At 42.4% G+C, this 20093-nt stretch overlaps 1 protein-coding gene across 1 annotated transcript; it reads right to left on the reverse strand.

Annotated features, from left to right (window-relative positions):
* Positions 1-2552: 2552 nt before the first annotated feature.
* Positions 2553-13512, reverse strand: Znf597 (zinc finger protein 597). Its single transcript, XM_052197940.1, has 3 exons — positions 9878-13512; positions 9008-9134; positions 2553-6851 (listed from the first exon to the last, which is right to left on the reverse strand). Exons 1-3 carry the CDS (start codon positions 9908-9910, stop codon positions 5755-5757), a joined length of 1257 nt encoding a protein of 418 aa, XP_052053900.1. The 5' UTR covers positions 9911-13512; the 3' UTR covers positions 2553-5754.
* Between the last annotated feature and the right edge of the window lie 6581 nt (positions 13513-20093).

The following is a 20093-nucleotide window of genomic DNA, read 5'->3' on the forward strand; positions in this document are numbered from 1 at the left end:
GAAATGGTCAAATTGACAGTTTCAACTATTATCCTAAGGACAACAAAATGTCAGTAGAAATATCTTTGAATGACTAATCTTAGCTGGATGGATAAAGTTTAGTTACTCCTAGATGAGGACAATTAAGAAGAGAAGCAGGTTTGGGAAATATTTGGGGTTTTCCTTGGTTTGGTTTTTGCCTTGTAATGCTAGGATCCGTACAGGGCCTCCCAGATGCTAAATAAGCACCCTTTCACTGAAATATATCCCCAGCATGTTTGAGAAATATTAAGATATCATTCACAGAAATTCACAGAAGAATGGATGAGGAGTTGGGGCAGTTTATAGATAAGAGACTGGTTTCTCATATTCCTAGAGGTGCAGAAGCCCAAGACTGGTGTGCTGGCAGACCCTGTATCTGGAAAGGGCCCTTTTATTGATAGTGCCATCTTGATGGATTCTCACATGGTGGAAAGTGCTGGCTAGTTCTCTGAAGTTTCTTTTATACGGTAACTAAATAAGGGGTTCACATTCACGACCTAATCACCTTCCAAAGTCCCCTGCCTTTTAATACTATCCCCTGGAAGCTAGGATTTAGCATGAAATTGGGGAAACAAACATTGAAAGCACTGTGTGAGGGAAGGAAAGGAGATACAACCGTGTGGATAGAGTACCATGCCCTGGAGGCAAACACGCTAAACGCATGCAGTGTCGGATAGGTATTTGGATTTCTCAAAAATATTCAAAGGAGAATGTTTTAGGTACTTGAATACAGGAATTTCGCTTAAGTGCAACAGAGGAGAAACCTGGACTGACATCAGATAAATCTGTGCAGTCATAAACGTGGCTAAAATCATTCAGGTGAAACTATTTACCCAAAGTGAAGTCAAGAATACACTCTAATCTGAAGCACATTAGATAGGAAATGCTCCAAGGACCCAGCTGTGCTTCCGGACTCAGCTACTCTGGATGGGGTTCGCGGGAGGAGCAAGACTGCTTGAGGACGTAAGGTGATAGTTAGTCTGGGCCACATAGACAATCTCAAAGCCAACCTGGCATAAGAGCACACCAGCGCAGCTTCCTCTGTCCAGCAATGTTCAGTGCTTCCCATCATGCTCTAGAAATAACGGTCTCTGTAGCCTCAACATGTTACTCTCGCACAGACACGCTCAGACTCAGTCCTGAGTAAACTCGGGGTAGGTGTCTTCTGTCCATAGCCCAGTTTTCTGCTGAGACCTTGGAGGTATGGGTTGGCCATGAGACAGACCACACCTACCTCACCAAACTGTACCGCTACACATCCAGCCTCAACAGCCAGAGCAGTTTATATGCGCGGATAGAAGGAAACACCGGAAGTGGCCTCGACTTCCGGCTTCCCGACCGGCTAACGAGGCAAATGGCATCTGGTAGGCATTGGCGCCAACCGGCTGCTTGGCCAGTCCACGGTTGCGTTGAAGCCATGGGAAGCCGCAAGAGATAACTATTTACCATACTTCTTCCCAGCTGAACTTGTCTGACAACAGTTGCCCAGAGGAGCCAGCGGTACCTTTCTTGTACCCCTACTGTGCAGCTAAGGCTGTGGAAGGTGGGTAGACATCTAGCGCAGTCTTGGAATAATGCTGGGATGTGATACTGAATTCCGGGAAACAGGGTATGGTATTTCCTTTATCATATGAAGTATATTCATTAACTCTTTCATATTCTCTAAAGTATTACCCAACCAGCTGTTTCAAATTTACCTTACCGCAACAGAAAATCCTTGAAGTAGATATTTTAAAAGTTCACCACTTGTTGTCATCACAACAAATATTTATTGGATGATAAATTGCACATCAGATGCATACATTCACAGTTGAACTAAGACCGATGAGAGTGCATCAAAAAAACAGTAAAGCTGAAACATTAAACAGAAGCGCATACAGAAAACTAATTAGCTTCAAAACAACTAGACATGGGAGAATATTCTTAGGTGTTTATATAAATGGATATGTTATGTTCTCTTTCTCTCTAAACTGGTCTTGGAAAGATAGGTAATAGCCTGTTTTTTATATCACATAGTTATACAAGACTAAACCAATTAAATATACTTAATAAACATCTTTACCTTTTTAACAAATAGTCAAAGCAAAAGCAGTTTCTTACTGAGATCCCCTGATCTCAAGAAACATTTAAAATAGGTTCTTTTCTTTATAAAAGCTGTAACCTACACCTCCCTTTGTATACAGTAAATTACAGATTATTTAAAGCAAAATCTATATTTTTAATTTTTTGACATCTTGTATTACAGTCACCAGAACAGTGCTACTTAATTTAATGGAACTTTAGTAGTCAAAGACAAAAATGTCCTTTAACTGCCTGAGCTACTGTGCTGGCTGTTTTCACTGTTATAGAGAAATACAGACAAATTATTTGTAGCAGCAGAAAACTAGTTTGTATTCTACTCTGTCAACAACAAAATCTAACATCTCTTAAATACAAAGTGCAAATACTAGCTAGCATCTAAATCCCACTGGGAAATAAATGCTGCTGGCATCAGTAATGAATGACAGTTTAACAGGAACTGGTACCCTACAGTCATGGTAAGGAACAGTTTTATTCACATTTTTATCATGGCATCAAAAAATCCACAAAGTTTTGAGTTCACATCTTCAATACCAACTTACCACACTTTATAACATCAACATTCCTTGTACAGCATGTAGTTAGCTAACCATTCATAGCTACAGGCTCTTACATTCTATTTTATATCCCTGTATTGACTGTATCCAGTATTTGTTATTAGCACCTACATGATTTACTAATACCATGGATTATGGTGTGGAGTTTACTCTACTTGGCAATATTATGAGGATGAAAAGGCCATTATCATAAAGGTAGCCCAAATACCACAGTTTTTTCTTCAACTCCTTAGAGGCAGAACAGCTTGAAAATAACATACAACCAATGTTTTTAGGGACAAGCACACGATAAGGAAATAACTAAAAATATTTCACAGTAACTGACATAGTTTTTCGTTTTTTCTGCATACCAATCACCAATACTATTATACAAAAGACTATTTAATTACTCTCACATATATTAATGGTTTTTGTAAAAGTCCTGTTTTTTTTTTTTTCTTCCTAATCTTCTGTGAGTAGTCTTTCAAAATCTGGAGAATGCAGAAAACCACAAACACTGAGAGGTAAATTATGAATTCCATGTTAAGAAGTACAGCAAGGTTGGGCAGTAGTGGTGCATTCCTTTAATCCCAGCAACTCAAGACAGAGGCAGGCAGGAGTTGAAGCTAGCCTGTTCTACAGAGCCAGGCCCAGGACAGCCAGAGCTCCACAGAAAATATGTACAGCAGGACCTGCAGCATAAACTCACCTTCTTTGGTATTTCCTTAGAAGCAAAAAAAAAAAAAAAAAAAAAAAAAAAAAAGGTGACAACTTCCAACCTATCAGCCATTTTGTCCAAGTCCCTCCTGACATAATTCTCATTTCTTTCGGTACCAACTCTCATGAATAAGGGCCTCTTTTCCAGTTTTATTCCCTGTCCATGACTCTTCAGTCTTCAAACCTTAGAACCTGTGAAGCACCATAGCAGTTCCTCCCTGAGAAGAACAGAGTAGGAAGCTAATGGTCTCATTTCTAACAACCATTATTTCCCAGGGTTAGGAGAAATGGGAGACTACCTTTCTATACAATTCAAAGCAACTCTGACAAAGTGCTGAAGAGACCTGAAGGCCATTAAGACCCCCAACTCCCTGACTGAATGATGCTTTACATCCTAAATGTGGAGAAAGCAGCCAAGTCTGACCCTGACATACAGGGCATATGTCTATCACATACTGTGGATCAGCTCAAACAGTGACCTCTAGGAGAGGGGTGACAGCCAGGAGAGGAACAACAGATGAAACAAGGCTGTTGACTTCAGTTTATCTCACTCAGCAACAGTGATCTTCCTGTTTCTAGTTAAGTATTAAGAACTCAGATGCATAGCTGGTGTCTTTTTGTATATGAGGGTCTCCATCTGCACTTCTATAGAAGAGACACTGCCCAGTTACTATGTTGCAGCCACTGACCTTCAAGAGGGCTTTATTTTTGTTCATGAAATTTCCCAGAAGTCATTCTATTTCAGTAAAAACTGTGTTTTTATAGTCCATTTAAACAGAATGAAATCATCTTTGTACACTAACCAAAAGATCATATAGACAGTTTTACTAAGAGGTATATAATCCATTTTGCTGTAAAGTGTAGTTCTGTAAGAATGTATACTTACAACATTCTTGGTTCTTTTAAATAACCATACTGTATGACATTATTTTGTTGTAATATTTATCTGTAATACCAGTACCTAAAGGTATATATCTTATCAATTGTTTTGGTTAAAAACTCAACAATGCTATATGTATTTTTCTTTGGAGATGGAAAAGTTATAATGAAAAAAATCTGATTTAACATACTGACAAGGAATTCAAACATGAAGCCACAGAGTCTTCTCTTGCTTTTTAAGAGCAATGAAATAAAGCTCTGGATAAAACAAAGGACACAGTGGCCCGGCCGGAAGTCCCAGGGGGCCTCCATAAGGACCGTCCGTCTCTCCCTCCTCTCCCTGCTTCCTTGTCTCTGAGTAGGATTAATATGAGGCACACACGTAGTAGAGCAGTGTCACTGAATTTAGATGTCAGCCTCATAACAATGTAATACTTTATGTGCTTAGCAAAGGACTGACTTTACCCTCTGAAAGCTTCAGTTCATCTATAAAACGTGGACAGTCCCTGCTCTCAGATTTTTTTTTTTTTTTGAAGATTAAACAAAAAAATATAACCACAGTATTTAGGACATTCTCTAAAAAAGAAGTTTAACTATTCATAACCAGCCTGGAGTGTGGTTCAGTGGGGGTCTGGAGGCGACTCCCCTTAGAAAGGAACAAGTCCTCCTCCAGAGTGTCAGGACCTGTCCCTGCCATCAAGTCTCAAGGTGGGAAATCAAGCTGTTAACTAGCTGGACACGGTGGTATATACCAATAATCCTAGCATTGGGAGATGAATACAGGAAAATGATGATTTTGAGGCCAGCCTAGGCTACACGAGCTCTCTCCCCACCTCTGCCTCCCAGCTCCCCCCCCCACACACACACGTTAAAAAAGTTGGCAAATTTGGTAACTTTATATGGAGTTCCAAACTAGAAATTCACATTTTAAAAAAACCCCAAACATTAGACTGAAATAGTCCTAACAAGAAAAGCATAAAAACATATAAAAAACATGAAGTTTCCTAGATACATCACGTAATAAAACTTGCAAAAAATAAATTTCCTCTTCCTAAAATATTCTTAGAAATCACATTTTTAAAGAAAGAATTGTAAAACCACCTTCATTTAAAAAAAAAAAAAAACAAAACTGAATTATTTTGTTTTTGAAAGAGTCCCTATATTGTAGCCTTGGTTTGACTGGAACTTACTCTGTAGTCCAGGCTGTCCTTTATATCCCAGAAATCCTCCTGCCTCTGCTGCCTGAGTGCTGGGATTAGTGTAAGCCACCATCCCCAGCAGTCAAAAATTGAATTTTAAAGTTTTATGTTTCCCTGGCTCATATAAATGGAATTTGGTCAGTAACTGAGTTTAGATCCTGGCTTCACATACTATCTATGTAACACTGATTTATCTCCTCAGATCTAATCAGATGTAATAAATAATACTGCGACATTCCATGGAATGTGTGTAAAGTGCTTGCTTAGCACAGTGCCCTGTACATAGTAGTGCTGACCAGTCTAACGGGAGCAAAAACGTGTATTTACTTGCTGTTTCTCCTATGGGTTCGTTTATGAGCGAGAAGCTGTGCATTCACTCTGAAGCTCTTCCCACACACCGTGCATTTAAAAGGCTCTTCTCTTCTGTGGCTCTTCTCGTGGGATGCAAGTTCTGACTCTACAGCAAAAGTTTTTGAACATGTTTTGCACTTATGAGGTTTTTCCAGGTCATGAATGGTTTGGTGAGAGACAAGCTCCGAGAAACAAGGAAAAGTCATGTCACAGTCAAGACACTGTAAGGGTTTGAATCTGGAGAATGAAAAAAAGTCGTCATCATCAATACTGCAGCGTTTAGAGTCCTCCTTATGGTCTTTCTCAGGGAGAGTAGGGTCTGAGGGCTGCTCCGAGGTCTTCACACACAGTGTGTGCTGGGATGGTGTGTCTGATGGGCCTCTTTCTTCAGGCAAAGCCAGATTGGTTTCCTGATCATGGTCAGCACATTTATAAGGTTCCGTATCAGTATGACTCTTCTGATGTTCTGCCAGTCCTGGGAGCCACATAAAACTTTCCCCACATACACTACATGTATGTGGTTTCTCCTTTACATGACTACTCATGTGCCGGGACAGGTGTGACTGCTGTCGGAAGCTGGAAGCACACTTGGTACATTTGTAAGGCTTCTCACCAGTGTGGATTCGCTTATGTGTCCTCAGGTTAGTTCTGTGACTGAAGGTTTTCTCACAGGTACTACATTTATACTTTTTCTCTCTTGAATGAATTTTCTGATGCAAAACAAGGTATGTGTTGTCACTGAAACTTTGGTCACAGTCAGGACACTTGTACGCAGTGGCTTCTTCCCAAGGAACTTCAATAATATCTGAAAGTGTTTTGACTCCCAAACATTGAGATAACTCTACTAATGGGGTTTGGTTGTCAATGGTAACCAAGAGGCTGATAAGCTTGGTCTTGCAAGTCAAAGATCCACCTGACATTTTGCTTTCCTGTATTTCAACATCCTCCTCAGATGGTTCAGAGTCGTGGACAAGGGGTGCAGCAATGGAGTGTGTTTCTAAGGACAGCTCTTCAAGTTCCACAGGCTCTAGGCCTAACTTCTGACTGGCCACAGTCTGGTCTTCCCGGCCTGCTCATAAAAACAAAACAGACACCACCTTTAAGTGACACTAGAGAAAGAGCATGTAAAAGTAGTTACAGGAAACTGAAAGCTATTGCATAAACAAAATTAGGAGCCAAAAGCTCTTTAGACTTCCCCAAATCAAAGTCTATCCATGTGGGTGCACTACAAGGTTCCAGGTCAATCTGCAAGAAAGAATGGAGACTGTCTCCAAAACAGGCTTCAGTGGGATAGGTACTAAGGACCTTGGTAGGCAGAACCCACAAATGTAATTTTCTGCTTAGCTATTTAGATCCAGGCATATGAAGAATACTAATCACAACTCATAACAAGAAGAAAAGCCAATCAATACAAATAGAGCCAGAAATGACACAAATATTTAAAATTAATGTGTCCATATGCCTATAATCCTAGCACTTGGTAGGCAAAGATGATAGATCTGTGTGGTTTCAAAGACAGCCTGGTATACATAGGGAGTTCCAGGGCAGTCAAGACTACACAGACTCTGTCTTATAAAACCAAATAAAACCAGCAAAGTAGCAAAAGAGCTATTATAAATATCCTATATATCTATACATTTGTCATTATTTATATTGTGTTTATAAACATGTGTTTAGTTACTATTGTCTACCCTGGGTCCTATGCAGGTGTTGTGGCTGTGGGTTCCCTGGTAGATTGTTCTTCCGAAGGTCAGTGGTAACACTTAGTCTGAAAGGACAGCAGGAAAAGCCAAGAGGACAAGGGTCATCATCAGGAAGGAGTGTGCTGAGATGGGGGAGGGGCTCCTGTAGGCAGGCTACTGGAAGATAAGAGTAATTCTGGAGAGACTTGAATGAAGGATAGGAAGGATAGTTAAAATCATCTGCCAGCAGCTCAGCCAAGTGTGGCCACTTGGGGGCCCTGACATAAAGTGTTTCTGTGACTTTGTGTATGACACAAAGAAATGGAGCTGGGCTAGGACACTCTGAGAAAGTTGGCAAGAGAGAACCAAGGGAACCCTGGGCTGGTAAGTATAATTTATATATATATATGTGTGTGTGTGTGTGTGTGTGTGTATACACACACATATGTATATATACATACACACACATACGTGTATTCAAGAACATAGAGGAGAACATGAACATGGCAGAAGTGGAAAATATAAGCCATGAATTATGAAAAATAGTTTAGATGCCCAAACCTAGACAAGACATAATGTCTATGCAGGCACAGGGAGACTGCATACAGTTAGCCTTAAGTTAGAAAGACAGAATACTCACACACATATGTATATATACATACACACACATACACATACGTGTATTCAAGAACATAGAGGAGAACATGAACATGGCAGAAGTGGAAAATATAAGCCATGAATTATGAAAAATAGTTTAGATGCCCAAACCTAGACAAGACATAATGTCTATGCAGGCACAGGGAGACTGCATACAGTTAGCCTTAAGTTAGAAAGACAGAATACTCCCTTAAAAGAAAGTCAGTTTCCAATCTTTAGTAAATGACAGGATCTATGTTAATGAAGTTTCCCAAGAAAAATTAACTTGACTCCAACAATTATTTAAGGACATTACAAGGTACGGACACATATGTGAAACCATGGTCACTGTTAACTGGGTTTCTTTTAAGAAATCATTTCAGGGCTGGGAAGATAGCTCGGCATATAAAATGTTTACAGTGTAAGCTAAGGTCAGGAATTTGGATCCCCAGCACCCAATAAAAGCCAGGTAGATGTAGTGGCCCACCTGTTATCCCAGCACTCAGGGTGTGGAGATGGTATCTCAAGGCAAGCTGGCTAACTAGACTTCAATAAATAGAGTGGAGAATGAATGGGAAAGTCACCTGACATCACCGCTGGCCTGCACACACCCGTGCATGTGCATAGTACTCACGCTCACACAAGGAAAAACATCATCTGACTCCGAATCTTGCTCTCTCATCCAAGTTCTTGCTATATCCATAGAAGTCTCTCTATATACGATGTATATACATACATATATCATATATACATGATACACACACACACAAACGTGTGTGTGTGTGTGTGTGTGTGTGTGTGTGTGACAGATAGGTCTCAATCCACCACAGTGTGAACAAGGCATACGATTTTCAGCCTAGAACTGATGAACGTTCCATACATAATGCAAGGAAAACAACTGTCTTACCTATCAAGTCCAAATCCTCAAAACTCTCCAGTGAGTCTTCTCTGCTGAGAGTCTTCTGGGCAGGGTGCAGACTCACACATTCCTCTTGAGAAAAATAGACATCCAGATCTTCAAATAGCAGTGGTTCCTGAAGCAAGAGAGCACGGTTAGCATAAAAAGCTAGCAGGTCAGTGGAGTATCTTGGAAGGCTGAAAAGAGCTAAACCCCTTCACATACTAAGGAGAAAAGGCTTGGTGTAAAATATTCCTCCCTGAGGGGACACTACGGCTTGAACAGGGTCAGGAGAGAAAGCATAATCAGTTTTCAAACAGTGGATTGCGAATCAAAGCAGTACACCGGGAGAATGTAGTCTTTCCTGAAAAGATAAGTGAACAATTCTTGGGGAGAGAAATTATTAAGGACTCTCTAAGAAGGGAGGGGGTAAGGGGGTGAGTGGGTAAGGCTGGCCATCCCAGTAAGAATTCTGAGAAATGGTTTTCAGGAGTTTCCTAACATTCTTTGCTAGTCTGTGTTTCTTCATCACAGTGATTGCTCAGGTCCCCCCACCGCTTCAAGCTCTAGCTCTCCAAGTTTACCGTTCCTATAAACCCGAAGAGCTTTTGGAGTGATTAACAATCACCTGGGCTTTAATTATCATTATTCAACAGGTGTGAAGTCTTTGGAGACGCCTTCCAGCAAAACGCTTTGAGAAAGTGTTATCGACCCCCCGCAGGGGCTCTCCTCCACCTGAGGATTCTGGAATGAGGAAGTTGGTAAGCCAAGGAACGAGGACAGCTCCGTCAAAGGGCTATCTGAGGAGGCGCCTCAGGACCTGCCCGGCTAACCCTGCTGCCGGTCAGGCACCTGTAGGGAAACAGCGGCGGAATTCACCTGCTCATCGGATGTAGGGAGCGTGGACGCCATCTGGGGAGGCGAAGGGCTCCTTCAAGTCCCCACGCTGGGACCACACTTCGGGTGGAGAGTCTCCGACTCCGCTGCCCGGCCTTTCCACTCCGTCCTCGGGCTCCTCGAAACCCTCACTCTCCTTTGAGGATCTGAGGTGACCGCCTCTCTCCAAAACAGCTTTGAAACAGCCACAGTCACCAGCCCCGGAGCACCGACAGCCTCGCCCAACCCGGCAGAAGCAGCACGAAGCCACGCCCAGCCGAGACGCGACAAAGGAGGCGGAGGCCACCACAAAACTCCCACGCTCCCATGCTCCCCACGCAGTAGCTGTAGGGAAACCGCCGGAAGCGACGCGCCCCCCGGCTCAGCCATCCTGCATCCTGATTGGCTAGCGTACTCCCGAGGCGGCGGTCCCTCCTTAATGGACCAATTGAGCAGCTTCCCGAGGACCTGAAACGCACCTGGCAACCGAGAGACGTAGTTATCCCTGAGCTTCTACTGGCAGCCGTTTCCGGTTCCTCAGGCTGGGTCTCGGTGGTGAGTGCCCCGCCTGGTGATGGGTTCAGTCGGAGCAGTAGAATGGTCCCTGAGGGACACGGTGATTCCGAAAACAGAGGCCGAACCACCCTGGAGTCGGTCACGGAATGCGGGAACACACAGACACGGGGGCGCCTGAGCTTTCGGTCGGCTGGGGCGAGGCGAATGAGAGGCCCCCAGACCCAGGCTCAGCCAGGCCCAAGCCCCGTGTCTCAGATGGATTGTGGGGCCACGGTATGTAAGAGGTTATCTTGTACAATCACAAGTTCAGGCCAGGTTAGCCTGGTTACTGGCGTCCGACCCCAGAGTATTCTACGGCCATGAAGCATTGTACCCGACAGGTGTAATCCAACCGAATGCTAGACCGACCCATAGCGGACATCACTGATTTCCTTCGCAGGATGTCTGGACCGGCCCCAGTAGCAAATGTCTCTTGTAATCAACACTGAGCAGCGAACTGAAGATTCAAACCATAAAGTTCGTTCTAGAACTGTCACAAATTAGATGATCGTGCCAACTGGTTTTCCTTTTTGGTACTAAGGGTGAACCTACGGCTTCACACATAGTAGACTTTCTACCACACTGAGCTGTACTCAGACCCCTATCCTTGTTTTGAACTTTATTTTGAAACAAGGTTGACCCAAGCTAACCCTGAACTCATTGTGTAGCTCCAGCAGACCCTGCACTTAAGGGTGCCTCAGTCAGTATCCGTTAGTAGCTAGACACAGACCCACATTTGGACACCTTTTAACTTTGCTTTCCTCAGCAGCAAAGAGCCTCTCTTTGATAATACAGAGGGTAATTTAAAATATAAGATGTTAAGTGAAAAGATTTGCCAGATTATGAAAGAGTTTGGGGGGGAGGGGGACAACAAACAGAATCAGTACCTTGAAAATTCCAAATAAACCCTAGGTCTCTTCTCTCTTTCATTTGAGATAAGGTCTTACTCAGTTGCTCCAGGACTTGCTATGTAGACCAGTCTGCCCTCTAACACAGAAGACATCCATTTGCTTCTGCCACCCAAGTGCTGGGATCAAAGATGAGGCCATCCCACCCAGTGCCAACATAATTTGTTATGCTAATGTCAGGTTACTCAGGGATTGGCTGCATGGTTATTAAAACATTTGAATTGAATAGTAGTGGGATTTGACAGGATGTCAGAACAGTTTCAACTGCCAATAACAGAATCTAACCAAACAATTAAAAAGTAGAGCAGTTGTGTTCATTTTGTGGCTTAGTGACAGCACACAGGCCCCAATGTTTCCTATTAAACATGTTGATAATGCTAATGGAATACAGCTACTGCATGCTAATTTTTTTTGTGAAATGGACCCATCCCAAGAATAAAGAATTCATTAGGGTTTGGCCTACCATGCATCAATGCAGTGAGTGCTCTGTCACTGGGAGAAGGATCTGACACGCTCTAACCATCTAACTGTACAAAATAAAAACTCTGGGAAAAGGGTCAAAATGCAAGTAGAAAGTAACATTTTCACAAGGACAAGCTATCCATTGTTATCTAAGTTGTCTGGAAATGATCACTAAAGAGGCTTCCTACAGACCCTGGGGTAAAAAAACAAATGCTTCAGCGACAGATGAATGAGAACAAACTTCCCTGCAGACCTAGACCACTTCAAAACACTGAAGACAGCCAGGTGTAGTGGCGCACACCTGTAATCCCAGCACTTGGGAAGCAGAGGCAGGCGGATTTCTGAGTTTGAGGCCAGCCTGGTCTACAGAGTGAGTTCCAGGACAGCCAGGGCTACACAGAGAAACCCTGTCTCGAAAAACCAAAAAAACAAACAAAAACAAAACAAAAAACCACTGAAGACGAGCAGCATATAATCCTAAAGCAAAGGCATGTTCATCACGTCCTGATGCAACTCCTGCCATCATCTTTCTGCCCTTGTTTTGTGCTTGCCATTTTATGTCTCCTTTGAACTAAGAATCTTCTGATAGAGATGTATGGTTCTGTACTTTGAACCCTGTTCTGATTATTACAAAGAGACGAGCAAATTCCAATGTCCAGAAACTAAGCCTAGAGTAATACCTTAGTATCTAACCAGAGAAAAGGTTAGCCCTGAGATGGGTGGAGTCAACATTTTCCTCAGCTCTTGCAGGCATTAACCTACCAAGCCAAACACTTGGACCAAGAGATCCAAACAGGAGAGCTTGAGCTTTCGAGGTTCCTAGCACCACATAGCATGTCCTCTACTGACCGAAGCATTCCAAACCGAGGGAGAGATAGAAAAGTCAGGAGTTCAATGAGAAGGTCCCCCTCAATTCCATAGTTTGAGGACAGCCTGAGCTACCATGAGATGTGTCTGAAAACAAAACAAACACTACTGTTGACACTTTTCAGACCATGTGCTGACATGTGTACACTGTTTATTACTATCTTGCTATTTCCTACCGCCATCTTTGTCTCATTTGTATTAACTGAATATATCTATCATTTTCTCCTTTCCCCATTATCAATTATGTTTCCTTTTTGAACCTTTTCCTGTCTACCTAATATATGCAGTTTAAATTTATCCAAATCTACTTCCTATGACACTGTATTTTCCTTGAGATGCCCAATACATGGTAATAGCAAAACACTCTCATTCTGCTGAGTTTCATTATAAAAGGATGAATTTTCTCTACTAATATATGATTATAATATTTATTAATGTATTAAGTAACTCTGACATAAATATTAACCCAAGCCTATAATTTCTGAAACAAAAACACTTAAAAATCCTTCCATGTACATATATGTACACATACACTTACACAGACATAGACACAAAATCTAAAAAAGTCCATGATTGGGGGCTGGAGAAATGGCTCAAGCGGTTAAGAGCACTGACTGCTTTTCTGAAGATCCTGAGTTCAAATCCCAGCAACCACATAGTGGCTCACAACCATCTGTAATGAGATCTGACACCCTCTTCTGGTGTGTCTGAAGACAGCTACAGTGTCCTCACATATAATAAATAAGTCTTTTAAAAAAAAAGTCTATGATTTGCAAGACTTTCCATTTTCACCTTTAACCTATCAATGGTAGTAGTAAAATCTATATGAATGGAAGTTTTCTCTCAAGTGTCTTTCTGAAGATCTGAAGATATTAATCAAGATTATATTTTTATTATAAATATGATACATAATATAGACTTAATATATATGTTTATATATTAATAAGATATATATTATATAATTAAAAGACTGATGTAGTGTGGTGGTTCAGGCCTTTAATCCCAGCACTCAGGAGGTAGAGACAGGCAGATATGAGTTCCAGGCCAGCCAGTGCTGCATAGTGAAATACATCAAAAAGAGCTAGAGACGAGTGTCGTGGTATATACCTATAATCCCTGCATTCAGAAGTCTGAAGCAGCAGGATGAGTTTGAGGCAAACCATACATAGCAAGATAACAAGAACAAATCTCTCCCTGTCCTTCAACACACACATACATACATTTTTTTCAATTATAAAAGTAGTCCAGGTGAGCCAGGCAGTGGTGGCACACACCTTTAATCCCAGCACTCTGGGAAGCAGAAGCAGGCGGATTTCTGAGTTCAAGGCCAGCCTGGTCTACAGAGTGAGTTCCAGGACAGCCAGGGCTACACAGAGAAACCCTGTCTTGAACTCCTCCCCCCCCCCCCCAAAAAAAAGAGAGAGGCAGAGGCAGGCGGATCGCTGACTGTGAGGTTAGCCTGGTCTACAAAGGACCAGGACAGCCAAGGCTATTACCCAGAAAAATCCTGTCTCAAAAAGCCAATCAAAGAAATAGTCCATGTGTTAATTTTTAAATTGTCATTACTGAGAAGATAGAGGGTGTTTTAAAGGCTCAGCGGTTAGTAGGTATATATTCCTTGTAAATAAGTGTCTGACTATTGCAGTTGCTCTGACCATAAAGAAATAAGCAAGTATTTAGTATGTGCATCAGCTCCTGTCCCGTTGCCAGGCCCAGTCTCACTGCTGACAGAGAAGCAGGCCCTCCATGCTCTGCCCTGCATTCTGACAGTAGACACTCTGCTCACATGCTCAGCTCAGTCTGCCTGTTCTGGTCCTGACTCTAAGACGTGGTCTCATCCATGGTGATCCATCTCATATGTATGTATGTCTGTATACCACATGCATGCCTGGTGTTCAAGGCGGTCAGAAGGAGGTGTCAGATCCCCCAGATGTTTTGTTTTGTTTTTTGTTTGTTTGTTTGTTTGTTTTTTGTCTTTTTACAAGATCCTGTTCGGATGTCTTTGTGGAAAGGCTAGTTTTGGAAACTGAGTTTGTATCCAGGTATGTCAGGAAAATTGTGATTCAAGTAAAGGATTTGTTTCTAATGATGAGCCATATGCTGTCACACTTTTGTCCTTGACAGTGGGCATACTATAAAGGTCTTAGATAAGTGTTTCATTGCAAAGTTAAGGACACCTTTTAGGGTTGTTGAAAAAAAATAAAAATATATTTGAAGGATTCCCACAGTATTTAACATGACAAATATATATTCTCCCATACTCAGTTCTATAAATTCTGTTTCCACAATAAATGCTTGTTGAAATCCTTATCACACAATGCATATAAACACACACACACACACACACACAGTGTAATATCATATATCTCCAAAGCAGAGTGTGTTCTGAATCCACAGTACCTTGTTCCTCTGTAAATGAAGAAAAGAACTGAACTTCAAAGCTTGACCCTTGTACTGTGTACGCGCGCACGCACATGCATGTATATGTGTGCACATATGTATATTGTGCAAGTGCACATATTATTATGTACATGCTTGTGGAGGCCAGAACTACATGCCAGTGACTTTTTTGGTTTTGGTTTGAGACAGGGGCTCTCTCTCAAAGCTTATCACTTTGGCTAAGCTGGCCAGCTAATAAGATCCCGGAATCTGCCTGTCTTGGAACCCCACACACTACACAAGGTTATGTGCGCATAGGTTATGCATGCGCGCATGTGTAGACTTGCATGTTCGACTACCTGTGCATTTGGTCTTGTTTTTTAAGACAGGATCTGTCACTGGCCTAGAACTTGTCAAGTTAGCTCTGCTGAGTTAACTCTGTCGAGTTCCAGAGATCCCCATCCCACCTCTAGCAACTCCAGTGCTGGTATTACAGGCTCGCCACACCTTTGCACAGTAGGTATGTTATGACTGTTTCCCCTTTTTGTTTTAGAAACAGGGTCTCAGGGCCCTCCAGGATAGGCTAGGACTTATTAAGCTGGAGCCCAGCCTCAAATTCCTGATTTCTCTGCCTCAGAAGTACTGGTTTACAGGTGTGTGTCATCCAGCCAGGTAGACACTTGGATCTTATTTCTGAAGAGAGTGTTTCACCATGAGAATAAAAAAACCTAAAGAGATACTAGGAAACTGGTAACTAGTTTCCTGAGACTTCTAGGACTAGAATCAGCCAGGAAAGTTTTTCCCTGGGCATCCTTTTATTCTGTCTAAAATGTTTGCCACAGATATGCAATCCTTTTTAAAAAATGGTTTAATGTCAGAAAATCATTTTTTGTGAAGTCAGACTCAAAACATCTTGGACACATTTGTAAAAAGCATGTAAAGTTTAAGTGTAGATGGTTCTTTAAATTAAAACAAAAAACAAAAATGGAACAGGGCCTGTTAGCAACTATCTATATAATACAAGTACTTGAGAGGTAGAAGCAAGAAGATCAGGAATTCAGAGCCAGCCGTGGCTAGTTGGCATGTTCAGGGATAGTCTGGGTTGCATGAGATCCTGTCTTAAGAAACTGAGGAAAAACAAAAGCAGAAAGCAATCCAGTGCTTTGCACAGTAGTGCTTTGCTCAGGTGCTCAGGCAGGGGCGTGACCACATGTGCGCTGGAGCAGGTGCTCTTCTTACCCTTGGAATGGGAGAGCGGAGGTAAAACCTTCTGGCAGGCAAGGGTTGGTTTCCAAAGTTCAAACATGCTAATTAAAACCAATTTTAACCAACATTCTAGGAACTAGAATGCCTCCACATAACATCCTTTCAATGAAAGATCATTACCCATTTAGTAGAAACCATATCTCAACTTTTGATCATTTTCTAAGCTGGCAATAAGTGGTACAGTACTTTCCTGAGGCATGGGTACCGGTGCTACAGCCCAGTCAACCATTTGAGCAGAGAAATCATCCAGCGCTCTCCAGTGCACTGTGTTGCCTGGATTGTTTAGATATAGGCAGTCAACAAATCACATGAGATGTCGGTATTCTCTTCTAACAGTGGCTTTGTGTTCCATGTTTTCTTGCCAAATTAGAGATGTGTTGTAAGCATATTTAAATTAGGCAAAGCAATGATGTTTGGTAGGATAAATTGTAATAAATTCAATGTTTTATTATTTTGGTTTTTTGAGAGGAGCTTTCATGTAACACAAGCTAGCCTCAAATTCATCATGTAGCTGATCCTTTTGCTTCCAATTCCCAAAATGTTGGGAGTATGGACATGCACCACCATGTCCAACATTTAATATATCATGTATGTGCACACATGCACATGTATATGTGTGCACATGCACATATTGTGCACATATGTATATTGTGCAAGTGCACATAATATTATGTACATGCTTGTGGAGGCTAGAACTACATGCCAGTGACTTTTTTGGCTTTGGTTTGAGACAGGGGCTCTCTCTGAAAGCTTGTCACTTTGGCTAAGCTGGCTAATAAGACCCTGGAATCTGCCTGTCTTGGAACCCCAACACACTACACAAGGTTATGTGGGTGCTGGGAGTCTGCCAGGTCTTCGTTCTTACACAGCAAACATTTTACTCACTGAGCCTTCTCTCTAGTCCTGTGATATTTTTAATCTTATGGCAGCTTTATCAGGACATAAGCCTCGTTGTGAATGGAACAACCTCTGTGAACAAAGTGTCTCTGACTTCCAGTATTGTTCATCGATGCCTAAACATTGTTAGAAGAACATGATAGCAGTCTCTGTTCTACGTTTCCCCCAAACCATCTACTGACTGCCTTCCTCAAACAGATCAGAGGTAAGGCCATGGGCTGGTGCCTGTTTAGTACTACTTAGGGTTGGACTTAGGGAGCAGTGCTATCCTTTGTTCTCCTACTGGCCAGAGAGAGCATGAAGGCCATGAAGAAGAGTCCAGGGGGATACTAACAGCCTCAATTCCTAGAGAGACCCTGACTTTGACGATTCTTAGGACTTGGGAGAGGAGCCTGTCGTTGACAGCTTGCTGCTGGCCCTGGGCCAGGGAAGCGATTACAGCCTTTTCTCCAAGGCTAGAAAATGCTGGGGAGCTGAGGCCGAAGGAAAGGTTTGTCTTTGAGGGCTGTGCCTGGCAGCTTGGTTTCTCCAGCTTGCCCCCACTTCAGAGGCTTTAGCAGTCTGTTTGACCAAAAGCCAAAAGGTGACAGGGGCCATGAGTAGCAGAGGAAGGCAATTCATGTGCCTGAGAAAGCACTTAGGAGCCAAAGGACAAGGAAGCAGGACCAGCGCAGGGCCTCTGAATGAAACACACCGAGGGAGAGGGCAGCTTTGCTCAAGATGCAGCAAACTTTATTCCGTAGACTGAGGGAGGAGGCGGGTGGTCATCACAAAGCTGGATAGCCTTTTAAGTAAGGTGGAGGAAATACTATAAAACACATCAAAAGACAGTGAAACTAGAAGGCAGAAAAGAGTCTTGGATGCTTACTACTGCACCGTGCTGATTCAGATCGGTCTCAGTGACCAGAAAATGCCTGTCCCCCAACCCTGTCCTGTTTAGACTAGGGTTAGCTGAACTACTCAGTGTGTGAGGACAGAGCAGAGCAGAGCAGAGCAGGATGACGCTAATGGACTAACTCTTGTAGGACTGACTTTGGAACCAAGGCTCTTTGTTTTGTCTTTTAGGGGTCAGTTACCTTTACTGTCATTGTCATCCCACAGTGCTGATCTTGTCCTGAGGACAAGTGAGATTTGCTTAACACAATATCTGACACATACGAGGCTCCAGGAAAATAGCAACCGTTTCCTCATTTGTGCTTAAAATGGTGGTCTCAGGGCCAAGAGATGGCCTAGTTAATCAAGCTGCACTTGCTGCACTAGTGTGAGAAGTGGAGCTGGGGTCTCTGGAGCTCACATAAAAGCTGGGCAGACATGGTGGCCTCCTGTAATCCCAGCACATGGGAAGCAGAGGGAATCGCTGTGGCAAGCTGGCTGTGTAGTTTGGCTGGGATTGGGGAACTCTGGCTTCATCAAGAGGCCCTGCCTTAGTATAGAACGTGGTGAGCCATCTAGGAAGACACATGAATCAACTCTGAGCCTACACACGTGCACATGCACGGGCACCCACACACCACGTGTGCCCATACAAAACTGGGCCCGCATGCACACGAGACAGGATCTCATCAGACAGTTTTGAATTCTTCAAATCTGTAGCCAAGGCTTTGCCAGTTTCCTTTAGAGCCCAGGAAATGCCTTTCCTTTGCCATGGCCCAGGGTGTGCTTCTCAGTCTTTACCGTCCTTTCCATTGACTGGGGAATCCTGTCTGATGCCACTTCTGAGAGTCTGAGAAGCCCCAAGGTGATGGTGATGCTGAGCCCAGCCCACATGTTACAGTGAGCATGCGTGGAGGGTGGGGCCTCTCCCCTGTCACTGAGTAGGTTTATGGCTGTGCTGTCGTGTGGAAATGCAGGGAGTGGAGAGCAAGCTAGTTCCCTCTCATAGCCTCACCTTTTTTACTTAGAAATTTCAAATCTGAACATTTGAATAATGGCGTATACACTTAACATAGTTTTCTCGTTGATATTTCAGCAATGTTATTTCAAGAACATGACACAGGTTGCATTTATCACATTGCCTCTGGCTTCACTCAGCCTCTCCTGTGCTAGGATTACAGGTGTGTGCCAACGCACCAGGATCAATCTGCAGAAAGCTTAATTAGAAATAATTTCAGTAATGACACACAAATTATAATTGTATTGAATGCTCAAAATGCCTGAATGGATCTAAACATGCTTGCATACAGTAGCATGAAGTAAATACATGAGTCTAGAGTTGTAAATTATATAACAGTCTTCATTTTGTCAGAGTGAATTCCCATTCCTCCTTAAAAATTAACAACTAGGGCTGGAAAGATGGCTCAGTGGTTAAGAGCACCGACTGCTCGTCCAGAGGTCCTAAGTTCAATTCCCAGCAACCACATGGTGGCTCACAACCATCTGTAATGGGATCCGATGCCCTCTTCCGGGTTGTCTGAAGACAGCTACAGAGTACTCTAATAAATAAAAATATTAAAAAAGTAACAACTAATACTGACAAAAAAAGAAAATATAAATAAAGGTTGCTTTACATAGATTCTGCCACCCATATATTTCGTACTTAACAGGCAAGGTGGTTAACTATTGATAGTTGGTTTGTATCATGCCGAGGAGGAACCCAGCCAGCCTAATGTACAAGGGTGACAGCCCACTATCATTTAGCTGCATATGAAACCACAAAATTCTAAAATTGAGGTACACCTTACTTTTCAAAATGTTCAAAGAATATGGCTTTGATGTTTCTAAGATTGTGATGTTTTACACAGTTTGAGACACAAAAATGTATCTTGGATATTATTCTTTTTTATGGTTGTTTGAGCCCTTGACTATATATTCTGGTTGTTTTGTTTTGTTTTGTTTTTGTTATGTGAACCATTTTAGTCATCTGAAAGCAAAGAATAAACTGTTGG

The sequence above is a fragment of the Apodemus sylvaticus genome, chromosome 10, assembly GCF_947179515.1.
Source record: "Apodemus sylvaticus chromosome 10, mApoSyl1.1, whole genome shotgun sequence".
NCBI classification, from domain to species: Eukaryota; Metazoa; Chordata; class Mammalia; order Rodentia; family Muridae; genus Apodemus; species Apodemus sylvaticus.